A 21766-nucleotide genomic window follows, 5' to 3' on the forward strand; every position below is an offset into this window, starting at 1 on the left:
TACTGGCAATGGAGTCGCCGCTGCCTGCCTGCTATTACCGCGGCCCGTGTCAGCCTTCGACACTTGGAAAACGGGGCTAAATAATTCTAATCGGCGTCTCCCCGTCGCCTACGGCACTAATACTCCATGATTCGTTTTCTGGGTGCTGAAGTCTGTGGGGGCCGCCAAATAAACGCCGACCCGCTGGCTAGGCTAACCTGTTCGGTGTGCTAACCCGTATTTGGAAGTGTCGGGGGCGCACTGTGCATTCATTTAAGGCTCTCTTGGGGAAATAAGATTGCAGACAGCAGGGAGATGTGTCTCCCGCATTTAACACGACAGCGCTAACGCTCCCGTTGTGCAGAAAATACGTCGTCGCCGAAAAATCCCCGCCTAGGGGAGAAGCAACCTCGGTGGGTAACCTTGGTCACGTGACCTTGCAGCGTCCTCACAACCTCCTCACCCGTTTGTGAGCGAACTGAGCATCGTGGCAGGGGCCAGGTAAATTAATGATGGATCGCGGGAAGTTGCCCAGGAGGAGCAACCTGGGTCGCACAAGCCGCACCGATCGCAGCACCTGCCATCGCGGGGTCATGGCTTAACCGCTGCACTACTGCGCCAGGGGCGGTACGAGGACTCCCAGGGATGTATGAATGTAAAGACGACAATGACAACTTCTGCATATATGGGCGTTTTTCCACCAAAGTTATGGCGTCATACCCTTGAGGCCGAGCTTGAGTGCCCCCTCAAATTTACCGGATATTTGTCTCAGCGCTGAGGCCGATACGGGCTGTGGTAAAAAGGTAAAAACGGGCGAGCTGGGTGTCCCTTTCATCGTTTGTACCCACTTTTTAATGGCTTCCCGGCATGATGCAAGAACGCGGATCACAACAGCACCACTACACACGGCTTCAGCACATGATAGAACTGTCTTGTGGGGGTAAAATAGTGCACCACAGTGAATGCTACTCTCCACCACATAGGGAAACGAAACTAAACTGCTCATCGCACCAGACCACGCACGGCGCGATGTCAGAGGCCCGAGTGCAAGAAGGTTGACGAACGTATAAATCCAGGTAGTTCTGAAGAACTTCTTCGTTGGCACGTTTGTGCAAGGCTACAGTTAAGAAAGAGTTGAGAGCACATAAAAGATGAACACAGGAACGACGTTGAGGACTGAAAGAGCGCTGACGATGAATACGGAAAGAGCGCGAACTGTCAGCCCTCTTTTAGTCTCCATCGTCTTTCCTGTGTCGTCTTGTATGTGTGGGCAACTCCTTGTTAACAATAGGCATAAATCCAATGACCTTGGTAAATCATTCGAGCACAGCGCGCCATGTACACCACTCGCCATCCAATAGTTTAGCGGGCCTCGTACCCGAATTACCAGATGCTCGGTGAAGATGGACGTGCTTTAGCCGAAGTTGGATTTGCTTGAGGCTCATCGTATTCCTCTTAAGTAAATTTTAATCAGGTAACTAGATTTCAGTACATGGGCTTCTATAGCTTCTATCCATTGTATTGTAATAGCGAGATCTGCCTGCCGGTACATTCGCAAAGACCGTACGCATGGCACTTCTCTACATGCGCCGCCACATTCACATACACTGAATCTTGGGTGCTCGTTCCCTCAACTGAATACCTGGCGCTCAAGGTGCCTCTCTCCAGACACCCACCCTCTCCTCCCGCGTCTCCTCTTTGCTTCTACGTTTTGGAAAAACTTGGAGGATGCTTAAGCTTCGCCTTTGAGAGTAGAACCAGATAGCTTTATCGAACCCCCGCTGATCATGTGCAGCCGCCCGGGGGGGGGGGGGGGGTGGGGGGGAGCGGATGGTTTCGCTTTGTCCCCAGACGAGCGGGATCGCAGCGCCACTCAGCGGACCCAGCGACGGATGGATACCTTCCGCCTGTCAAACGAGACCCAATGTCAAACTAGTATCGCATCAACACGTGGCGCCACACTAGGTGGCACCGCGGTGGTTTTTGCTCTCTTTACCCGATTAGTGATATGCGATTCACACCTTACACATCGATATACATCACACAAACACGCATCTAACAGTTGAAGTACATTGAACCATATCAGAAATCGAATTAATCTGATTGAATTGCCTAACCACGAATTAGAACAGTCATAATTAACAATGCACGCGCCAGTACATGTCCTTAAGAGACCACAGCAATTCAAAGACCACAACACATTCACCAGGTACACCTCCACCGCCTCAAACCGAATAGCTTTTGCAACCCATGGGTACAGTGCCCGTTTCTCATTATAAGAGTAGTGTGTTCGAATCGCACCTAATTCACCCCAATTTAGTTTTCATTGCGATAACATTACTTATCGACTAAACCGAGCACGCTAGCACCAATCTATCTTTCACATTGCCGGTTCCACGCGTTGACAGAGCAAGATATATAGGAAGCAAGAGTATTAACGCACGAGTTCGTTCATGAAAAGGAGGCTTCATTCACTAAAAATTAGCTAAAAATTAAAGATTTGCTATGCAACGTCTAGAAATGAAACAGAAGTGTCGCCATCCGCGGTCATTTTCGCAAGCAATGTATGATACCGGGGGCGCTCTTATTTATGGCGGTTCTTGAGGAGAGGCAACACTGCTATTTGCTCTGAAACGGGGATCACGGAGTCAATTTCGGTATATTGATTCGAGCGGTGTGAAATTTATTTTTCGATCAGATTTCCTCGACTATAAATGTGTATTGCGCAGTGCAAAGATCAACATATACAGGAAGAGCCACAAGATCGGTCTTCACTCAGAACAAAAATTGGATGGAGTTGTCTTGAGTGCCTGTTTAAATTACTAAGAGTTTACGCAAGCACCTTTAAATATGCCACGGATCCCCAGCGAAAGGGCCAGTGAAAATAAAATTTCCTCAGGTTGGGAAACATTTATCTGCATCGCCTACTCTTTTTTGAGAGTTGTCTCGTTTTTGTAAACCTACGACATGGCTCCAAGCAGCGCCTGTTTTTCACAAAAGTTATTTAACGGCGACGTAAAGTATCGGGGAAAGTAACCCCAACATGCAAAGCAGAGACCGAGCTCGTATACCTGCGAACACTTTCCTTTCTTTTGGGCGCTGAGTGCAAAAGCAAAAACTGCGACTGCAGAAACCTCTTCCTTTGTCGCATTACCATGGAGTGTCACTGCAGGAGCAGGCGGCATTTCTGAGGGTGTGTCACTCTGAACGGAACTGTACCGCCATGCCTCGCTTTGTGTGACGGCGCATGGACCACAGCGGTCACTGGGAAACGATTTGCTGTGTTGAACTCATTTCTTAGTGACCGCTGCATGTCTCCCTGGTTGATTCACCACCCTCATTCCCTCTTCTCTCGACTACGCACGCTGCTGCCGCTCATGTTGGCGGGCATCCTGCTCCTGCTGCGAGAGCTCTGAACAGCGCGGTGGAAGCCAGCGGATGTTTCGATTTTATTCTTTAAAATATTTTTTCGTTTTTACCGAACTGGACACACTTAACAAAAGTGTTATAATTTATAAATCAACATTACCCAATAACCGTCTCCTCATTCCTTTAGCAACATTGAAGCGCTCAGTGAGCGTTTGTCCATCTGTTCACTGAGGGGTTGTTAACTCTTCGGGAGCTGGTAAAGCATGAGAGAACTGCACTGAAAATGTTTTCAGGAACTATAAGAAATGCTGAGTCCGTATCGCACAATCTGGACAAAGTATTCAATGGAAGCGAGTTCAGAGGAGGCAGAGTCATTACTACCAAATTAGCTGCAGCACCTACTGCTAGGCAATGTAACCATAGGTGGTTCGCTCTTAGCATCGCCGTCTTCACGCTAAAACTCCCCTCTAGGGGAGGTCCACCGTGAGAGCACGTTGTCCCTCAGCAAGGGAGTGCGGGAGTGCAGTTTTCGCTTAGGGCATGCTATGCTAACGGCACTAACTAGTCCTGGTTTGCTGTTGGCACTTGTGGAGTGAAATATAAACTACATATGAGACAATTGACTCCGCGTGTGAATGCAACTCTGCTGGAATGCCGCACCGAGCTACATAACGCGCCTCCTAACGCGATTGCCTAAGGACAGCGGCCGAAATTACGCGGCGTTGCTGAGACATTTATTGGCAAAGCTCTCGAATTTAGGGGAGAAACAACTGCTGCCGTTGAGGCGTAGAAACGACCCATTACGTTTAGAACCTATCATTAGTACTGTCATCCACGGGCTCGAAATTCTATACTGATTGTAGTATTGAGTGCGCGTTGCAGAAGTCTGTCGAGCCATTCTATAGTGCCACCTGAAATCCCAAGTCCATATGTAACGACAGTATGCAGCCCACAATGTGAGGGAAGATGCCAGTGAAGCATGCAATTACAGTAAATACAAGAGTGCTGAACCCATGTGCAGTACACTTTTCAGAGAGAGAGTGCAGATTTTCGTGTGCTACTCGGGCCGGTTTTTCCCGCAGCGGAAGCATTTTTTGTCTCCATTGAATTCTAACCGGACTAAAATGTGAACGCTCCTTAAACGGTTTACTTCGAGTATATTCAGAGTAGTCTAACAACCTTGAAGTTAAAGGGCATAAAAGGTGAAATAAACCTATGTGTAAGGCAATCGAACCGTTGGATATTCTTCTCGTTTAGTATCCCGATAGGCTCAATCACAAAGGCTGTTTCTGAAGCATGTTTCTCTACAAGCTCCCTAAAGGGCTGTCACCGAAAGATTTAATCTTGCAAGCCTAAATTTGCTGTAGAGGAGTTGCTAGGCTGTAGAGCGCGCGATGACTGCGCACCCTCATTCAAACTGTACGATCGATGAGGTCGAATAAAGTTTATTTATTTTCTGCGCTTTTGTGTTGTTTCTTCTCTTCTTCTGTGGTGTCCAGTCCCGTTCCGCGTAGTTTGTTCACCAAGGCATAGGCCTAGCGGCCAGGGAGGGCGGAGACTGAGTCTCGTGCTGCAGCATCCGACAGAGAGATGCAACAGCGGCTGAGGAGGTAGCCATTGCGCTGGCCCTGACTCAGCGGAATGTCGGGGTGATTTTAACAGATTCCAAATCGGCTATCCGCAACTACAACGCAGGCAGGGTATCTGTCGAAGCAGTCAAAATTCTGACTCCCGGCCCGACACCCGCAGAACTAATTAACCCAGTTTGGACTCCGGCCCACGAGGGCCTCCGGGGAAAAGAGACAGCGCACGCATTGGCCCGAGGACTCACACACCGGGACCCCAATGCGGTCTCGTCGAGCAGAGAGCCCCTTCAGAGGGACGAGGAGCTGAACACGTACCAAGATATTCTTAGCCATTACAGATTAGGAAGACAGACACTACCTGGAGCATACAAGGGCCTCAGCAACAAGGAAGAGGTCATATGGAGAAAGTTACAGGCGGGAGTTTTTCCGAACCCACTCGCACTAAGCAGATGACATCTGGCGGTCCAAGACCAGAGGTGTACACAGTGTGATGAAATAGCAGACTTGATCCACATGGTGTGGACATGCCCTAGCCATAACGAACCAGACAGGAATGTAGAGTCCGGGGAGGCTTTAATGGCCAGACAGAAAGAAGAAGAACAAAAAGAAGTCATCCGTGTGGCCCTGGACACCGCTGAATCCCAAGGGATTCCATCCTGCTGAAAGAGGAGGACGATGACGGCGGTCAAGACTCAAGTCTTCATCGCCCTCTGATTCCTTTAAGGGTGCAAATAAAGTTATTTCTCTCTCTTCATCATGGATTTAATAAAATCATGACTTCGTGATCTCAAAACGGTTACGTGAGCAGTATTCATTTCGATACCAGGGGAAAACAGGTCGACCGCTGAAATATCCCGCCACGGCGGGTTCAGGAGGGTTGAAGCACCTGGCTGAGGATTTCACGAGTGGGGTTAGTGGCCTTCATTACTCAATTCTGAAAGGGGTTTGTTCCGACCTTTGTACCCTCCGACAAGGCGGCTGGTCGGCGCTCCTGAAATCCAAGAAAAGTAATGATCCCCTCACTGGCGTCGCTGTGCTCCATGTCGGATAAAGACATGGATAGATGCCTATTGCCGCCCGACGAGGTTGCTGGCCACCGCAACCGCACGTGAAGGGCACAGCCGCCACCGTCGTCGCCGCGCAGGCGCGAAGGCAAGACAACGGTGGTGGCACAACAGGACCACGATACCTCGACGATCCATACGAATCGTACTAGTGTATCCAAGCTGAAAAACGTAGAATTTTGTGAAATAAAGCAGCCGCTAACGCGGTGAACGTACAAAATAGGAGACTACTTGACGCATCACAGGCGAAAAAAGCTCTCCAGTTAAATCACATCTCGCCCTATGATAGCCCCGAAAACGGACGTTAGGCAAGATGTGCAAAACCTTTTGGGGGCGAGACAACAACCCCCCCCCCCCGCCCCCGCCCCTTAAGGTCAGCCACCGTGAATAGCAGTGGTGCGTGCGCTACTCAGACCTGCGATTTCTGTGTGGCGCTTGTGGAGCACACGAATTCCTTGCGTTGCAGCGCCTACGAGAATCACCTTTCCGAAAATCTAGACAGTGATATAACTGTCTAATGGTTGGCTATAGAAACCTCTGAATACACTGAGGAGCCAACCTTGAATACTCAGGAAGTAGGTAACCATATTAAACGCTAACACGTCTTAGTGTGATGTGCACACCACATTGTCGAGGGACTTTTGGAACGCGGCAGTGGTGCTTCGGACAGCGGAGCGCCGTGTGTGCCAGCCCCGCGTTGCGCGTGTGCGCGTGCCTAGGGTGTGCGCGAGGCAGGCACGAGGAGCGGAGAGCTACGTCTCAGCAAACCGAGGTGTTGAGGAAGACACCGCAGGAGAAGTCTGGTCGTTCAAGCGTGGAAGTGGCAGCGGTCGGACGTTGGGTTCGAGCTGCCAGTGGCTTCCCTTGGATCACCGACGCAAGACCATTAAGCCTCATTCAAACGTGGAGGTGGCAGCCGTCAGACTTCGGGTCTGTGCTGCCGTCGACTTCCCCTGAATCTACGACGCAGGCCTACTGCTATCGCCACTTTGCTGCCACGGCTTCCTTGGATGGCCTGCATAGGCCTACGGTGTTTTGTGGAACGCCGTCGTCAGGACCTGGCTACAGTTTTCGAGCTGCAGCTGCCCAGTTCTTGGGAGCAACTGACAGGAGTTCATCAGTGTCTTCCGTATCCATCTCCGTTCCTTATCTCCTGGCTCTCTACCATCGCCTCCCTAAACGCAACGCCAGCGACGCATCGCAACTCGCCAGCCCGCGTCTGTGCTACCTGCAAGGCATTCCCGCACCACCTGGGACGCTTTGTAGCCGGGGAGCTCTCTCCTTTTATGCGTAGCATATTGCAATCACTCAGTTCAGCCCTTGGGCACGGCCGGGCAGCCACCAAACCACGTGACGTGACGTCACGACAGCCGGAGGAAAAGCTGGGCCCCAACTCGCGCGGTCGCGCGCGGCCGCAGCCACCACCTGGCTCCCGCTAAAACAAAACAAAAAAATTAAAATAAAAAAGAAACAAAAGAAAATAAAAAAGAAAAGAGAGAGGAAAAAGACAAAAAAAACGGCTGAGCATGGTGGCGGTTCCCACCGGCCCGTTTCAAAGGGGGCGCTCCTATCCATCCATCCATACGTCACGGAGGAAAAGCTGCTGAGAAAATCGACTGCCGCCAAGCAATACCTCGCGCAAAAAGACCGCGCAATATGCAACGCATTCTTGGCTTAATAAAGCTAAGCCTGGGCATCTTTTTTATATATTTATATATATTTATATATTTATATATTTATATTTATATAAACACGGCTTCGTTTTGTTTTGTTTGATTTCTTTGTTCTTTTCTACGAACCTGCACGCGAAAGCGTTCCCCTTCACCAGTCGGGGACGCGTCCACCCGATTCGCGACACAGCTGTTCGTCGATATCCCCCACAGGCAACAATTAAGAGAGCATGTCATTGAGTTCAAGAGATCAATATTAAGGCGGAAGCCTTTAATGCCTCATCGTTGTAAGCCGCAGTTGTCGACAGAAATGTCACGCTTTTCAATTGGTCGAAATGGTCGTGACGTCACAGTGCGCGAATTTCAAACGGGGCCAATTGTACTTTGGCTAGTAACCATGCAACCAGTTGAAGGGATCGTATACTGATGCTCCAAGTAAGTGGGACTGAGCTCAGTCAATTGTTTAATTGCCCAATTAACCTAATTAACTTTTCTAGTCAGGCCATATAAATAAATAAAACCGAGTAGGAAAGTGGCCGAGTTCAGGAATCGAACCACGGTCTCTGGAGTGCGAGACGAGCGTGCTAACCACTCCGCCATGCCAGTTTTTCTTTTATTTATTGCCTGGCGTTGGCTCATGACATTGCACAACAAAAATAAACATAACGCTATATACATACGACACTCTCGTGGTCAGCCAGCACGAGACTGGCTTCGTTAGCTTCAAATTCCCGCAACATACACAACGGCTCTAGTCTTGAGAGCCAATCGGGAGGCTCCGCAGCTGCTTTTTGGATTGCAAGAAACCAGTCCATGCTTTCCCGAAAATAAATTCGGGCCGGTCGTGCGTCTTTGTCACAATGGTAGCCTGCCATTCTGGAGCGCCATATACAGTGGAGGCCCAAGAGCATTATGAGATCAAAAGGTCCCCCATCCTCATTATCAGTGCTTAAATAGCGAATTCCGTGCGCGTCAAGTGGTAGCTCTTTCTTTATGGTCCTTTGTAACACGTCCCAAAAATAAACCCCTTCCCAGCAATGCAAAAAAAAAAAACATGGTCTATTGTTTCAGGCTGTTTACAAATTAAGCAGTTCGATCCCCACGGTTAAAAGAAATCCTTTCCCTCTAGAAACTTTTTAACTGGTAACTTCCCGGTGTGTAACTTAAAAAAGAAAGTGTTTACTCCTGGTGGCACCTGCATTTTCTTCACCCTTTTTAAAACATCCCCTCCCGGGCCTCCACTGTACAAGGCCCTGTACATGGGCTCTGGGAAAACAATATCACAAAGATCATTGTACAACTTTTTCCTTTTACTTTTCCACAAATAATCGGTGGAAAAACGTGCCGAAAGAAACCGAACGCTTGCTACAATCTCTTTGTAGTAACCAAAAGTTCCACCAGAGAGCTCTTCTGTGGATACCGCAAACTCCGGCAGCAATCGCCGCAGCTTCACTTGGCACACGGTGCGCAAGAACGGGTCTGTGACGTCGCGAAAAAACAAAAAACGGTTCACCAGCTGCCTTAAAAAGAGGTGCCCTAGCCCTAGCCCCCCGTCTTTTACCCCCCGGAACAGGTTCGTTCTGCTACAACGTTCCCATTCGGACGCCCATATGAAAACTGCAAAAATCCTGTGTAGCTTCTGAACGTTCACACGCGAGCAATGCAAAACCCGCATCACATACCAAAGTTTGCTAATAAAAAAAAGATTGCAGACTGTAGCTCTGGCGAAAATTGAAAGGCTGGTGCCTTTTCATTTCCCAGCTCGGTCACGTGCGTCTTTAGTTTGCTCTTTCCAATACTCCTCGCTATCGCGATAAGCATCAAGCGGAACGCCCAAATACTTGCCCGGGGTCGGCGCCCACGGTACGTTGGCGAAATGGTCCGGGCGGGATGGCCACCATCCATGCCAGAGCCCAAGGCACTTGGACCAGTTAACCCCGCTACCTGTGACTTCGAGCTCCACCATGCCAGCTCGACGGTTTGGAATGAACAAAGGCGCGTCTAGTGAATATGGTGTCTTCGCTCACTCTCATTCTTCTCCCTTCCCTTCCGGCGAGGCTTAGATGTCCGCCGAGATATGAGAGACAGATATATTTTCCTTTCCTCAAAAATCAATTTACCGACGAGCGAGCCGTATAACCGAATGGGCGATGGCGTTCTATGGACTCCCTGGCAGCGTTGCAAGAAGCTGTCGCGTTCAACTCTCAGAGGCGAAGCTTAACGTCTTAACCACACATCAGTGACCGCACTTTAGGTCAATAAAGTGCCCTCCTGAATTTAGACGGGTGTCCACCGGGATATGTGATACAGTTGCTGCGTGATTTCCTTTCCTCAAATACAATTTTCATTTTCTTCATTACGGGCCCTCTTTGTCTTCTTTCACTCACACTTCCTCCCTTCCTCTACGGTGCGGTTCAGGTGTCCACCGAGATGACAGAGAATTACAGCGCCATCTCCTTTCCTCAAAAAGCGTTGCGTTCAAAGGTCAAGGCATCGCGCCGAACGTGTGGTGGCGTTCCGTGGACTCCCTGGCAGCGCTACAACACGCTGTCGCGTTCCACTCCTAAAGGCGAAGCTTAAGCGTCAGTTGATTAGTATTCAGGCATTAATCAGTAATTAACCATTAAGTAGGGTTTTGTCATCACTTATTAATTACTACTCAATTACATGTGACGCCACCAGTGCCACAGAAGCAGCGAAAGTGGTGCGGAAAACGCTTCCGCCTCTACGCACTTTAGACAGTCAAAGTGCCCCCTGAATTTTTTTAAATACTGCTGATGCAGCCCGTATAGCATCCAACCATTGCATCCGGGAAAGTCACAACAGATGGCGCCATATGCTAAGAAGAAGACGAAAGCGCTGGACGCTCTCGTGTTCCCCTTCGAGGCTCGAGTCCCCCCTTCCTTCTGCCATGGAAACCCACTCAGCTGTAGCTGCAACACATCACAATCGGTTGTGGACTGTTCCGGGTGAGCGGCTACCAATGCGTCAAGCGAAGCTTCCTGAAGGGCTTCCTCACCTCCCAGTGAACGCAGCGTTCTGGAACATGTCGCCTCAAGAGCTAGAGAATTTCGTTAGTGGGTCACGTCAGCCACTGTGTCCCGAGAACTATGTGGAGAAGCTTCAGCTCCTGCTGCACCTGGAAGAGGTGCATCTGTGCCGCGAGCACGAGGAGCGGGTCCTGTACCCTGCCCTGCTGAAACTCGAGGGCCACTTCGTGCGGCTCAGCCTGACCTCGTGGCTGGAGGAGGCCCAGTTCCCACCTCGGGTCGGCGACCGAGTGGTGGTGCGCCTTGCCGGCGCAGTATCCAACGAGCCGCTCAGTTACAAAGGCTTCGTGCACCAGGTCATGTCTGCCTTCAACGCCTTGCCTTGCCTTCAACGAAGAACTCTTGAAGAGCCCCGGTCAAGCTTGGCAGTTGTTCTTCCAGCTGAACCGCACAACGTTGTGACGCTGCCATCTAGCTGTGCGCCTGCATTGCCCTCTTCTTCGTTCGGTGCTGTTTCCAAGAGCTGGAGCAGCACAGTCGCCGATGTCGGTGAAGCCGCTGAAGCTAGTCAACGAGCAGCTGAATGAGCTGCAGCGCGAGGCAGTGCATCATATCCTGGCAGGCAGCAGAGGTCATCTGTCTTACGTCGCTTGGGGCCCTCCTGGAACCGGCAAGACTGTCACCCTCATTGAGGCCATCCTGCAGGTGTTCCTGAGCATAAAGCATAGCCGACTGATTGCCTGCACGCCTTCAAACAGTGGAGCTGACCTTTTGACCGAAAAACTGTGTTCGTCTGGTAAGCTGGTGTCCTCGGATATTGTGCGGCTGCTAGGTTACCAGAGGAAGGCCTACCATCAGACACCTGTGCATGAATACGGGAGTAGTGAAGAAAGCAGCCCGGCACCGTATCGTTGTGTCCACTGTGATCACAGTTGGTACACTCTACAGCCTAGGCCTTCCACCCGACCACTTCACCCATGCCTTCATGGACGAGGCGGGGCAAGCAACGGAGCCGGATACGCTGGTGGTGATGGGGATGGTGTGCCTGGCTGGAGGGAGCCTTGTCCTGGGTGGAGACCCCTTGCAGCTGGGCCCCGTAGTGCGGTCTCGGCTGGCGATCAAGGGCGGCCTGGGCGAGTCCCTCCTCCACCGCCTGCTCCTGGGCGGTGGCAGCAGTGGGGATTCCATGCCACCACATCTGCCCTTCACGTGGCTCAGGAACAGCTACCGTTGTGTGCAGACACTGCTGGAGCCGTACTCCAGGCTCTTCTACGAGAGCCAGCTTCTGAGCGTCGTGGGCACTCGGGAACGGGGGAATCTGCCAGACTTCCCAGTGTTTTTTCATTGTGTTCGTGGCTGTGCCCAGAGGGAAGGTTCGTGCCCTTCATGGTTCTACCAATCGGAGGTTGTACACGTGACGCGATACCTCTAGCGCGCGTTTGGGCCTTGGGGCCTGCTGCCCGAGCAGGTGGGCGTAGTGACCCCCTACCGCAAGCAGGTTCAGAAGCTGCGCTGCTACATGGATTCCCTCGACCTGCCACACTGCAAGCTGGGCTCGGCCGAGGAGCTCCAGGGCCAGGAGCGCAGTCTCATTGTTGTCTCGACGGTGCGAGGGATTGAAGCCATGTCTGGAGATGGTGGCGGTCGAGGCCTAGACTTCATCTTCTGCCCCACGCGCTTCAATGTCGCCATCAGCCGAGCCAGTTCCATGCTGGTGGTCGTGGGCAACCCCGACGTGCTCATCCTGGACACCAATTGGAAGTCTCTTATAGACTACTGCATGGAAAATATGACCTCTTATGGCCTGAGTGCTGATGTAGTAGTGCCACTGCCCCGCTAGGGCTCTTTTCACGCTCTTTTCAGACCGCCTTTTCTCGCCCGTCTGGCAGTCCACATAAGACATTTTGTGTTTTACACTGCGGTCATTGCGTTTCTTCTTGGTGGAAGTTTCGCCAATTCTCGCACATAGGCAGCTGAGTTTACAGGGCGCAGAAAACACCAGCCGGACGCCGTGTTTATTCCCTACTTTTTTCAAGTTGTGAGCAGTCTTGTTGGCATAGGGGACTGCGACTAGCATGTTTGTAATGTTATCCGTATCTTTTATTCAGGGCGCGCCTTTAACTCCTTTACCATCCTTTTAAGCACTGCCTTTAAGACTTCGTCAGGGAAGCCAGCTTCCTTCAACCTTGATATCTGCTGGTAGAAGCTTGACTGCATGGCATGTGTGCAAGATTTCCCTAGCGCCTTTGGACTGATTTGTGTAGGACTTTGTGTGATTTGTGAGTAATTTGTGTAGACTCCCTAGCCACCATAAAAGAAATGAAAAGAATGAAAAAGGCATGATGTGTAACGCAGGAAATCCATGCACTCAATAAGAAAACAAAGATACATATCCATATACACTGTACAAAAATCAGGGGGGCACTTTGTTGACCTAAAGTGCGGTGAGGCGAAAGCCTTAAGCACAGTGTTACTGCTTGTGTCACTGATGTGTGGTTAAGATGTTAAGCTTCGCCTCTAAGAGCGGAACGCGATAACGTCATGCAACGCTGCCAGAGAGTCCATAGAACGCCATCGCCCGTTCGGTTCTACGTCTTGCTTGTCCGTAAATTGGTTTTTGAGGAAAGGAAATGTATATGTCTCTCATCTCTCGGTGGACACCTAAACCTCGCCATAACGGGAAGGGAGGAAGATGGGAGTGAACGAAGACACCGTATTCACTTGACGCGCCTTTGTTCATTCCAAACCGTCGAGCTGGCATGGCGGAGTGGTAGCGTGCTCGTCTCGCACTGCGGAGACCGGGGTTCGATTGCCAAGCTCGGCCAATTTCCTACTCGGTTTTATTTATTTATCTGGTCTGACTAGAAAGGTTAATTTGGCTAATTAGTTAGGTAAGCAATTAACTAAACCCAGTCCCACTTACTTGGAGCATCACAATAAGATCCCTTTAATTGGTTGCATGGTTGCCAAAGTACAATCGGCCCCGTTTGAAATTCGCGCACTGTGACGTCACGACAGTTTCGACCAATTGAAAAGCGTGGCATGTCTGTCGACAACTGCTGCTTACAACGATGAGGCATTAAAGGCTTCCGCCTTAAAAGACGATGCCGAGAACACTGAGCAGAGTAATGCAGACAATCACACACGAAGTTCCAAAAGCCAATGCATCCCCAACCAGGCTCCCTATTCGACGCCCGTTCCCCTGTCCCCATGCTAGCATCCTCTTTAAGGACTTTAAGGACTTTAGCATCATCTTTAAGTACTGCTGCTCCGCGCGCAGTACTTTTATTCGTGGTTTCGGTCCCGGCGGGCGGCCCGCCCGGATCCCGCCTAGCGACCCCGGAGGGCGTGCTGTTCATTCCCCGGCGCCAGGCCTGCTGCCGTGGTGTCCAGGGCTTCGCAACATGGCCCTCCCGCCTCCCGAGATGCGCCCCACGAAGGCGCAATGTTTTTACTTTACAGTGCCGGAGCCTGTTCCGGCCGACGACCTAACTGACTCCATAGAGGCGGTCGTCGGTGTCGGGGGGCTGCAGTACCTGCAGCACCTCGGCGGAACGAAGTTCTTTTGTGCTGTGAGCTCCATGGCTCAAGCGACGAAGATGGTAGCGGCGGGGAGCCTCCTCGTCGTTGGAAAACCTGTACCACTGGCGCAAATGGCGGCACCAATGGTTTATGTGACGGTGTTCCGGATGCCGCCCACCGTCTCGGACGACGCGCTCGCTGCTGCCCTGTGCGCCTACGGAAAGGTGCGAGCAGTGTCAGAGCCCGTTTTCAAGAGCCGCGGAGACATCAGGAACGGCTTCCGCACCGTCAAACTCGAAATGCAGCGGGCACCCCCGAACTTCCTGACCGTCGCGGGCCACCGCGCAATGTTGGAATACCGGGGCATGAAGAGGGTGTGTTCGAGGTGCGGCGGCGGGGGCCACCTGGGTGCCGCCTGCACTGCCACGCGGTGTGGGCGTTGTGGCGCGTACGGCCACGAGACGGCGACCTGCCAGGCAGCGTGCAAGCGCTGCGGGGAGCAGCACGCGACCGCGGACTGCGTGCAGCCCCGCTCGTACGCTGCCGCAGCGGCCGCCGGTTCCAACAAGGCGGCAGTCGACGCACCTGCGAGCGACAACCAGCCCGCTACCCTGTGGGACGAGGCCGCGTCAAGCTCCGCCCAAGAGCACGCGGAGGAGTCGTCTGACTCCTCCACGGACCGTACCGAGGAGGACCAGCCCGAGGGCGTCTTCGACGCCGAGAAGTCCGCCTCGACAGAATCCGACGCGTCGCTGCTCGGATCGCCCCTATCGGAGCCTCCGAGCCTGGAGGCGTCCCTTTTTGACGCGCCGACGGCGGCGCAACTGCAGGACGCCGAGCCGGGCACCGAGTCGCCCGCGACGTCCTCCTCCGGCGCTGCGCTGCACACGCCCGTCAAGGACAGCGACACCAGTGATAGCGACAGCGCGAGCGGGCCGCGCCCGCAGAGGGCGCATATCCCGGTGGCTCCCGATCCGCACCATCCGTGCGCCGCGATGGTGGTCCTGGCTGGCGTGCGCAAGGCCCTGGAGCAGGACGACCCCAAGCGCCAGCACTCGTCGTCCGAGGGCAGCGGCCCGTCGCTGCTCGACCTCGCACCTAAGAAGAAGGTGTGGGCGGCAGACGAGGAGAACGCCGCCATGGACTTCTCCGAAGACATCTAGTCTTCGCGATGGCGCCCTCTCTCAGGACTTCGCACCGTGACGGCCCCTTTCCCTCTCCCCTGCTCGGCAGTGGCTCGAGCGCCGTCGTTTCGGCGCTCAGCTGGCGCCGCTATCCTATCGGCGCGCTGGCTCCGTCGGCGCGTCAGGCGAGCGATGCACGGAGTTTGTGCGGTGTTGTGTGTTGGTGCGTGTGTGACTGTGTGTTTGTGCCGCAGCCGCGCGCATCGGCCGGACCTTACCACCGCGCAGCCGTTAGCACCGCTTGGTATCGTCGCCCCGTCGCCGCGCGGCCGCCAGTCAGGACGCCAGCAGGGACCCGCGTCGCCTCCCCAGCGCCTTGACACCCCCCCCCCCCCCCCCCCCAGCGCCGGTGTGTCTACGCACCCACAGACTTTGCCCGCAGAACTGTGCCGTGAGTACGTCGCCGTTTTGTTTTGTTCGCTTGTTTCGTTGTTTTGCTTTGTTGTATTGTTCTCCGCTTTATTTTTATGATGGCTGTTTTTTGGTTCGCTTCTTTTAACGCGCAGGGGTTTCGCTCTCCCGATACGCAGCGCGAGGGGCTTCACCTTGCGCGTTCGTTTTGTATCGATGTTTTGTTTTTGCAGGAGTGCAACTTTCGCACTCCCGCCGACGTTATTTCTTTTAAGTCACGTGTCCGTATCGACGCGTTGTTTAGTTCAAGGGACTCACGGTGTTGCGGCGTGGGTGTGGTTTTCCTGAACCCGGCATTTAGATCAAGTGCTCACTGCACGTTCGGTCTGGACGGACGCTTCATTGTGGTCGACCTATTCCTTAATGATCGCAAGACCCGCTTTTTAAATGTGTACGCGCCAGTCACGCGCAGTTTGACAGGCAAATTTTTCATATCGATAGCGTCCTTTCTTCTTGAGGATATCCCTCATGTCCTGCTGGGGGACTTTAATTGTGTGCTTGACACGAACCGCGACATCGGGGGGCCTGGACAGTGAGCCTCAGCTTACCACGCGAAAGAGATTGAAAAGCTCGTTCGGTCCCTGGGTTTAGAGGCCGCGTGGGTTAACCTATTTGGCGACCTTTTTGTCCCGACACGCGTTCGAGGCCAGAGTGCGAGGCGGCTTGACCGGGTTTACCTCCCCTCCATTCTGGTCCCTCTCCTACTTGAATGCGCGGTACACCCCTCCTGCCTGCCGTGTGTAACCTCAGCGACCATTTTCCGGTCGTAGTGGCCCTACGGGCATCGCCTGGTCGGTCCTACAGCCCCCTGATGTGGCGCATGGATGGAGCGGGGGCTGAACGATGATGTCTGTCTCGCAGAGATTCCTGATCTACGGAGTGTTTCGGTCTCTGAAGTGTCTGTTTTTACTCCTGCTGTGTGGGACACCTTGAAGTCCCGTTGGCGCGATGTCCTGGTTCGCGCGGGCAAAGCGCGGCGCGTCCGCGTAACCTCTGCGCTAAACGACTTTTTGCGGCGCATGCGCATCGTCCGAAATGGCGGTCAGCTTACTTTCGCGATGCGCGACTACCTAGATGTTCTTCGCGTCCGTTACCATCAGATCCTTGAGGACAGCTCGCGTGCGTCGCGCCACTCAGCGGACTGGCGCATGCCCCTCGACGACAAGGCAGACCTCGGATACGCGAGATCCCTGGGTCGCAACAGAGGTCGTGTAACACGCGTAGAAGAGGTCTTGGTGAACGATGACACGCTCTCCTCAGACCAGGCAGTGATCCGGCAGACTTCCTGCGCACACTTCGCGGCTCTCTTCTCTTCCCGGGGCCAGGACGAGAGAGAAGGGTTTGAGGAAGCAGTCGGCTTCTTTTGCGGGCATCTTCCTCAGCTCCCGGACGATGCACACGCGGCTCTCACCGCGCCAGCGACTAACGAGGAAGTCAGGGAAGCACTGAGTTCGATGAACCAGTCGACGGCGCCCGGTCCTGACGGGCTGTTGGCGGGATTTTACCCCGCCTTTTTCGGCATAGTCGGCGGGTTACTTGTCCAGCTCATCAAACATTTTTCGCCAGCGGGAAAAAACCTCCTTCATTCAGCCTCGGTCGCATTGTTCTTTTACCAAAGGAGGGTATGACACCGTCGAGCCCTTCGTCGTGGCGGCCGATTACCCTCCTCAACACGGATTATAAACTGGTAGCTACACTGCTTGTACGGCGCCTTTGATGCTACCTGCAGGATTTGGTGAGCCCGTACCAGTCTTGCGCTGTGCCGGGCAGGTCGGTGTTCGCTTCGTTGACGCTTACGAGGGACGTCTTCGAATACGCGTGTGCGAAGGGAGTCAATGGCGCCTTCGTAGCGCTCGACCAGGCCAAAGCGTTCGATAGTGTCAGCCACAGCTATCTTTTCGCTGTGCTGCGCTGCTTTGGCCTCCCAACGGACTTAGTCGACCTGCTCCGCTCTCTTTACAACGGGCTGGAAAGAGAGCTCGTTCTCAACGGCTCCATCGCAGGCAGCTTTCAGGTCACGCGGGGAGTACGACAGGGGTGCCCGCTATCACCGGCCCTCCTCGTGCTCGCACTCGACCCGCTTTTGCGCACAGTGTCAGCAGAGAAACGCATCCGAGGCTTTCCAATGGTTGGGCAGGAGACGCTGGTTGTCTCCGCGAACGTGGATGACAACTCCGTTTTCGTACGCGACGGTGACAGTTTCCGCGTCTTCCTGTCGATCTTCGCCGAATATGCGTCTTTGTCGGGCGCGCACCTCAACACGCCACGCGCTGCGCTTCGGTTCCTTTGTGGGCCCGCTTCCTGATGACCTAAACTTTGTTCGCGCTGTACGCGTGCTTGGAGTGCTCTTTGAGCCGAGCGACGTCTCGCCTCGCGCTTGGGACGAGGCAGTGTCACGGGCCACTTCGGTCTTTACAGATGCGGCCGCGTTCCGCCTCTCTTTGATGGCGAAGGTCGGGGTTGTCAAGACCCGCGCCTACGCCTTTGCACTTTGTCTCGCGCGTCGCGATTATCCCGCGCCGCACCGCCGGTCGTCTAGCCTCTCTCGTAGGCACTTTTGTGTGAGACGGCGGCACACCCCTCGTTGCCCGCCACTTATTGTCCCTACCAACGAACAGCGGAGGCCTTGGTCTTCCCTGTATTCAGAGAGTGTCGAGAGTGTGTGCAGCCAGGCTCTTGAACTCACTCCTATTACAGGATTGGTATCCAGGGCGGTCCTTCTTGGCCTATTGGCTCGGCACAGGTCGGCGCGCGTTCGGCCTTGACAGGTACCTCTGACCGCAGGCCGAGAGACCGTCCGGTTTCTACCGCGCCGTTGAAGGCTTCAAGCGAGAACAGGATGCCGACCTTCCCCAGGTCGAGCTTTCAGATACGGCTCCAATTACTGTAAGCCAGCAGATCGCGTGCGCCCGCCAATCTGAGGATGACGCGCGTAGGACAGCCGCGTCTGAGTGGGCCGATTGGGCGACCGGTCGCTTGCCCAGTGAGGTGGCGGACTTTGGGTGGCATAGGCGCTGGGGCGTCCTTCCCACGCGCCAGCGCCTATCTGCCTGGAGAATTGTCCCTGACGACCAATGCGCTAACTGCGGGTCGTCGGAAACTATTGAACATGTCTTTCTTGGTTGTGTTGTTGCGCGCACCATGTGGCGCTTGGTACACCGTATGTACGGCGTGAGACCCGCTTCTTGTTCGCGGCGCCGACAGGGTTTGTTTGTCAAAGTGGTCGTGGCGACCACCATGTTCGTCTTGTGGCGGCGTCGCTGCCTCGCCGAGGCGCGCCGTACTCCGGCACGCGCAATGTACCCGGCGCTGCAGAACCTCCGCCTCGCCATATGGAAGTATCTGTCTGACCAGCTAGACCGAGATGGCGAGGCGAGGTTCCTGCGGCGTTGGCACACAAGGTTATTTGTGGTACGGGGGGGCAGGCTTGCGATGCCGGTTCTCCGGTACTAGCCACCCTCCACCCCCCCTCCTCTCCCCTTTGCTGTTAAAAGTGCATTTTAGTGCTCTCTTTCGTGTGTATCACTACACATGGTGGCTAATGTTATGCCACCCACTGTGCCCTTAATGGTTCTTCTTTTGTAGTGGGACATGTTCCTGCCCACAAGGGCAATTGTATCCAACCGTCAAGTGCAGGCTTGTTGTTTTGACTGTGTATACTTTTGTGCGGAGCCGGCTCCTTAGTGTGTATACGTATTTAATATGTACTGTACTGCTCTGTTTCGTACACAATAAATTCTCTTTGTGTAATGCCCTTTTTCTCTTCATCATGTTATTTGCTCCTTTCAAAAGTGCGATGGAAGCTGTTTGAAGTAATGACTGGTAGATTATGGTCACGGGCTGTTCCACATTTCTGCGAAAGTAGCACACAGAATATTAAGGCGAAAGCCTTTAATGCCTCATCGTTGTAAGCAGCAGTTGTCGACAGAAAATGTCACGCTTTTCAATTGGTCGAAACGGCCGTGACGTCACAGTGCGCGAATTTCAAACGGGGCCAATTGTACTTTGCCTAGTAACCATGCAACCAATTGAAGGGATCGTATAGTGATGCTCCAAGTAAGTGGGACTGAGCTTAGTTAATTGCTTACTTAACCAATTAGCCTAATTAACCTTTCTAGTCAGACCAGATAAACAAATAAAAACGAGTAGGAAATTGGTCGAGCTCAGGAATCGAACCCCGGTCTTCAGCGTGCGAGACGAGCATGCTATCCACTCCGCCAAGCCAGCTCGATGGTTTGGAATGAACTAAGGCGCGTCTAGTGAATACGGTGTCTTCGCTCACTCTCGTCCTCCTCCTTTCCCTTCCGGCGAGATTTAGGTGTCCACCGAGATATGAGAGAGATACATTTCCTTTCCTCAAAAACCAATTTACCGACGAGCGAGGCGTAGAACCGAATGCGCGATGGCGTTCTATGGACTCCCTGGGAGCGTTGCAAGACGCTGTCGCGTTCCACTCTTAGAGGCGAAGCTTAACATCTTAACCACACATCAGTGACCACACTTACGGCAAAAAAAGTGCCCCCTAGAATTTTGACGGGTGTCCACCGAGATATGTGAGACAGTCCTTTCCTCTAATACAATTTCCATTTCCTTCATTACGGGCCCTCTTTGTCTTCTTTCACTCCCACTTCCTCCCTTCCTCTACGGTGCTGTTCAGGTGTCCACCGAGATGACACAATTTCTGCGCCGTTTCCTTTCCTCAAAAAGCGTTGCGTTCAAAGGGCAAGGCATCGCGCCGAACAGGTGGTGGTGTTCCGTGGACTCCCTGCCAGCGCTACAACACGCTGTCGCGTTCCACACCTAAAGGCGAAGCTTAAGCGTCATTAATTAGCACTTAATTAGTATTCAGGCATTAAACAGTAATTAACCATTAATTAGTGATTTGTCATCACAGCAATTAGTACTGAATTATATGTGACGCCACCAGTTCCACTGAAGCAGTCAAAGTGGTGCGGAAAACGATTTCGCCTCTACGCACTTTAGACAGCCAAAGTGCCCCCTGAATTTTTTCTAATGGATATTTGTATTATGTGCAAGAGAGCTTCAATGGTGCGGTTTCTGTGTGATGGTAAAGAGCCGGAGAAAAATAGAGTTCACGACTTTCTTTTTTTTTTTGCCAGAACGTTGGTTCCTATATGCATCATAAACCATTTAAAAATGCATCATAAATTCCCCATGTATACAAAAGAAATTCACCCCCTTCCCCCCGTGTAGGGTAGCAAACCGATTATTATTTCGGTTAACCTCCCTGCCTTTCCTCTTCTATATCCTCCTCCATGAGAATCTCAACAGAAAAACACACATCACGTCTTAATCAGAAAATCGGCGGCCAATTTTCATCACCATTTCATCAGAAACTCAAGTGAGAAGTCATCTGAAGTTAGACTGATTATACTGATTATACTTGAAATTATACAGATTATACTGGGAACCAGACTGTCTAATTAGCTTCGTACAAGCGGGCGCTGCACTAAGGCGGGAAAAATTCACGAAAGGGGCAGTCCATGATACAGAACAACGATATATGAATAAGGACCACTATCTAACGACCTCAGGGCGCAGCGCTAGGTCAATGCCGCGTTTTAAAGCGAAATGTGATCAAACTGGCCTGCATCTGCTTGTGCTGTCGGTGAAGCATACCTTGACCTACACGTCTTTTTTTTCTAATATACAACTAGGCAGATGCATTTCGCCGCTTTATCCTTTGTGGGAAAGCAGTGTTTTCAGGTAGGTTCCACGGTGAAAACTCTACGAGTAGCGATTATGGGCTAAAAAAATTCTCAGTATTTAAAAAATGTGTAATGAAACAAATAGCGGCAACTCTTTCCTCATTTGGGCTCAAGCTGTGCACTGTGGGTTGTAGCAGGCTCGCTAGTCTACTGCGGACCGTAGCACGTAGAAAATGTTCGTTCAATATTACCACATTAGATACTAAAAGAAGCTCGAGACACTACAGCCTAATCGCTAGCCGGTAGTTCCTAAAATAACGGA

At 52.5% G+C, this 21766-nt stretch overlaps 1 protein-coding gene and 1 pseudogene across 1 annotated transcript; both read left to right on the plus strand.

Annotated features, from left to right (window-relative positions):
• Window positions 1-10541: 10541 nt before the first annotated feature.
• LOC149333441 (RNA helicase MOV-10-like) lies at window positions 10542-12953 on the plus strand (annotated as a pseudogene).
• Window positions 12954-14062: 1109 nt separating this feature from the next.
• On the plus strand, window positions 14063-15343 carry LOC149333442 (uncharacterized). The gene has a single exon (XM_089557721.1). It carries the CDS (start codon window positions 14063-14065, stop codon window positions 15341-15343), a length of 1281 nt encoding a protein of 426 aa, XP_089413847.1.
• Window positions 15344-21766: the final 6423 nt, after the last annotated feature.

Source organism: Amblyomma mixtum, chromosome 8, assembly GCF_055824585.1.
Source record: "Amblyomma mixtum isolate Tamu chromosome 8, ASM5582458v1, whole genome shotgun sequence".
Classification (NCBI taxonomy): domain Eukaryota; kingdom Metazoa; phylum Arthropoda; class Arachnida; order Ixodida; family Ixodidae; genus Amblyomma; species Amblyomma mixtum.

Excerpts from the sequence above, each read along its gene's own strand:
- LOC149333442 (XM_089557721.1), top strand. The coding sequence starts at position 14,063 with ATGGCCCTCCCGCCTCCCGAGATGCGCCCCACGAAGGCGCAATGTTTT.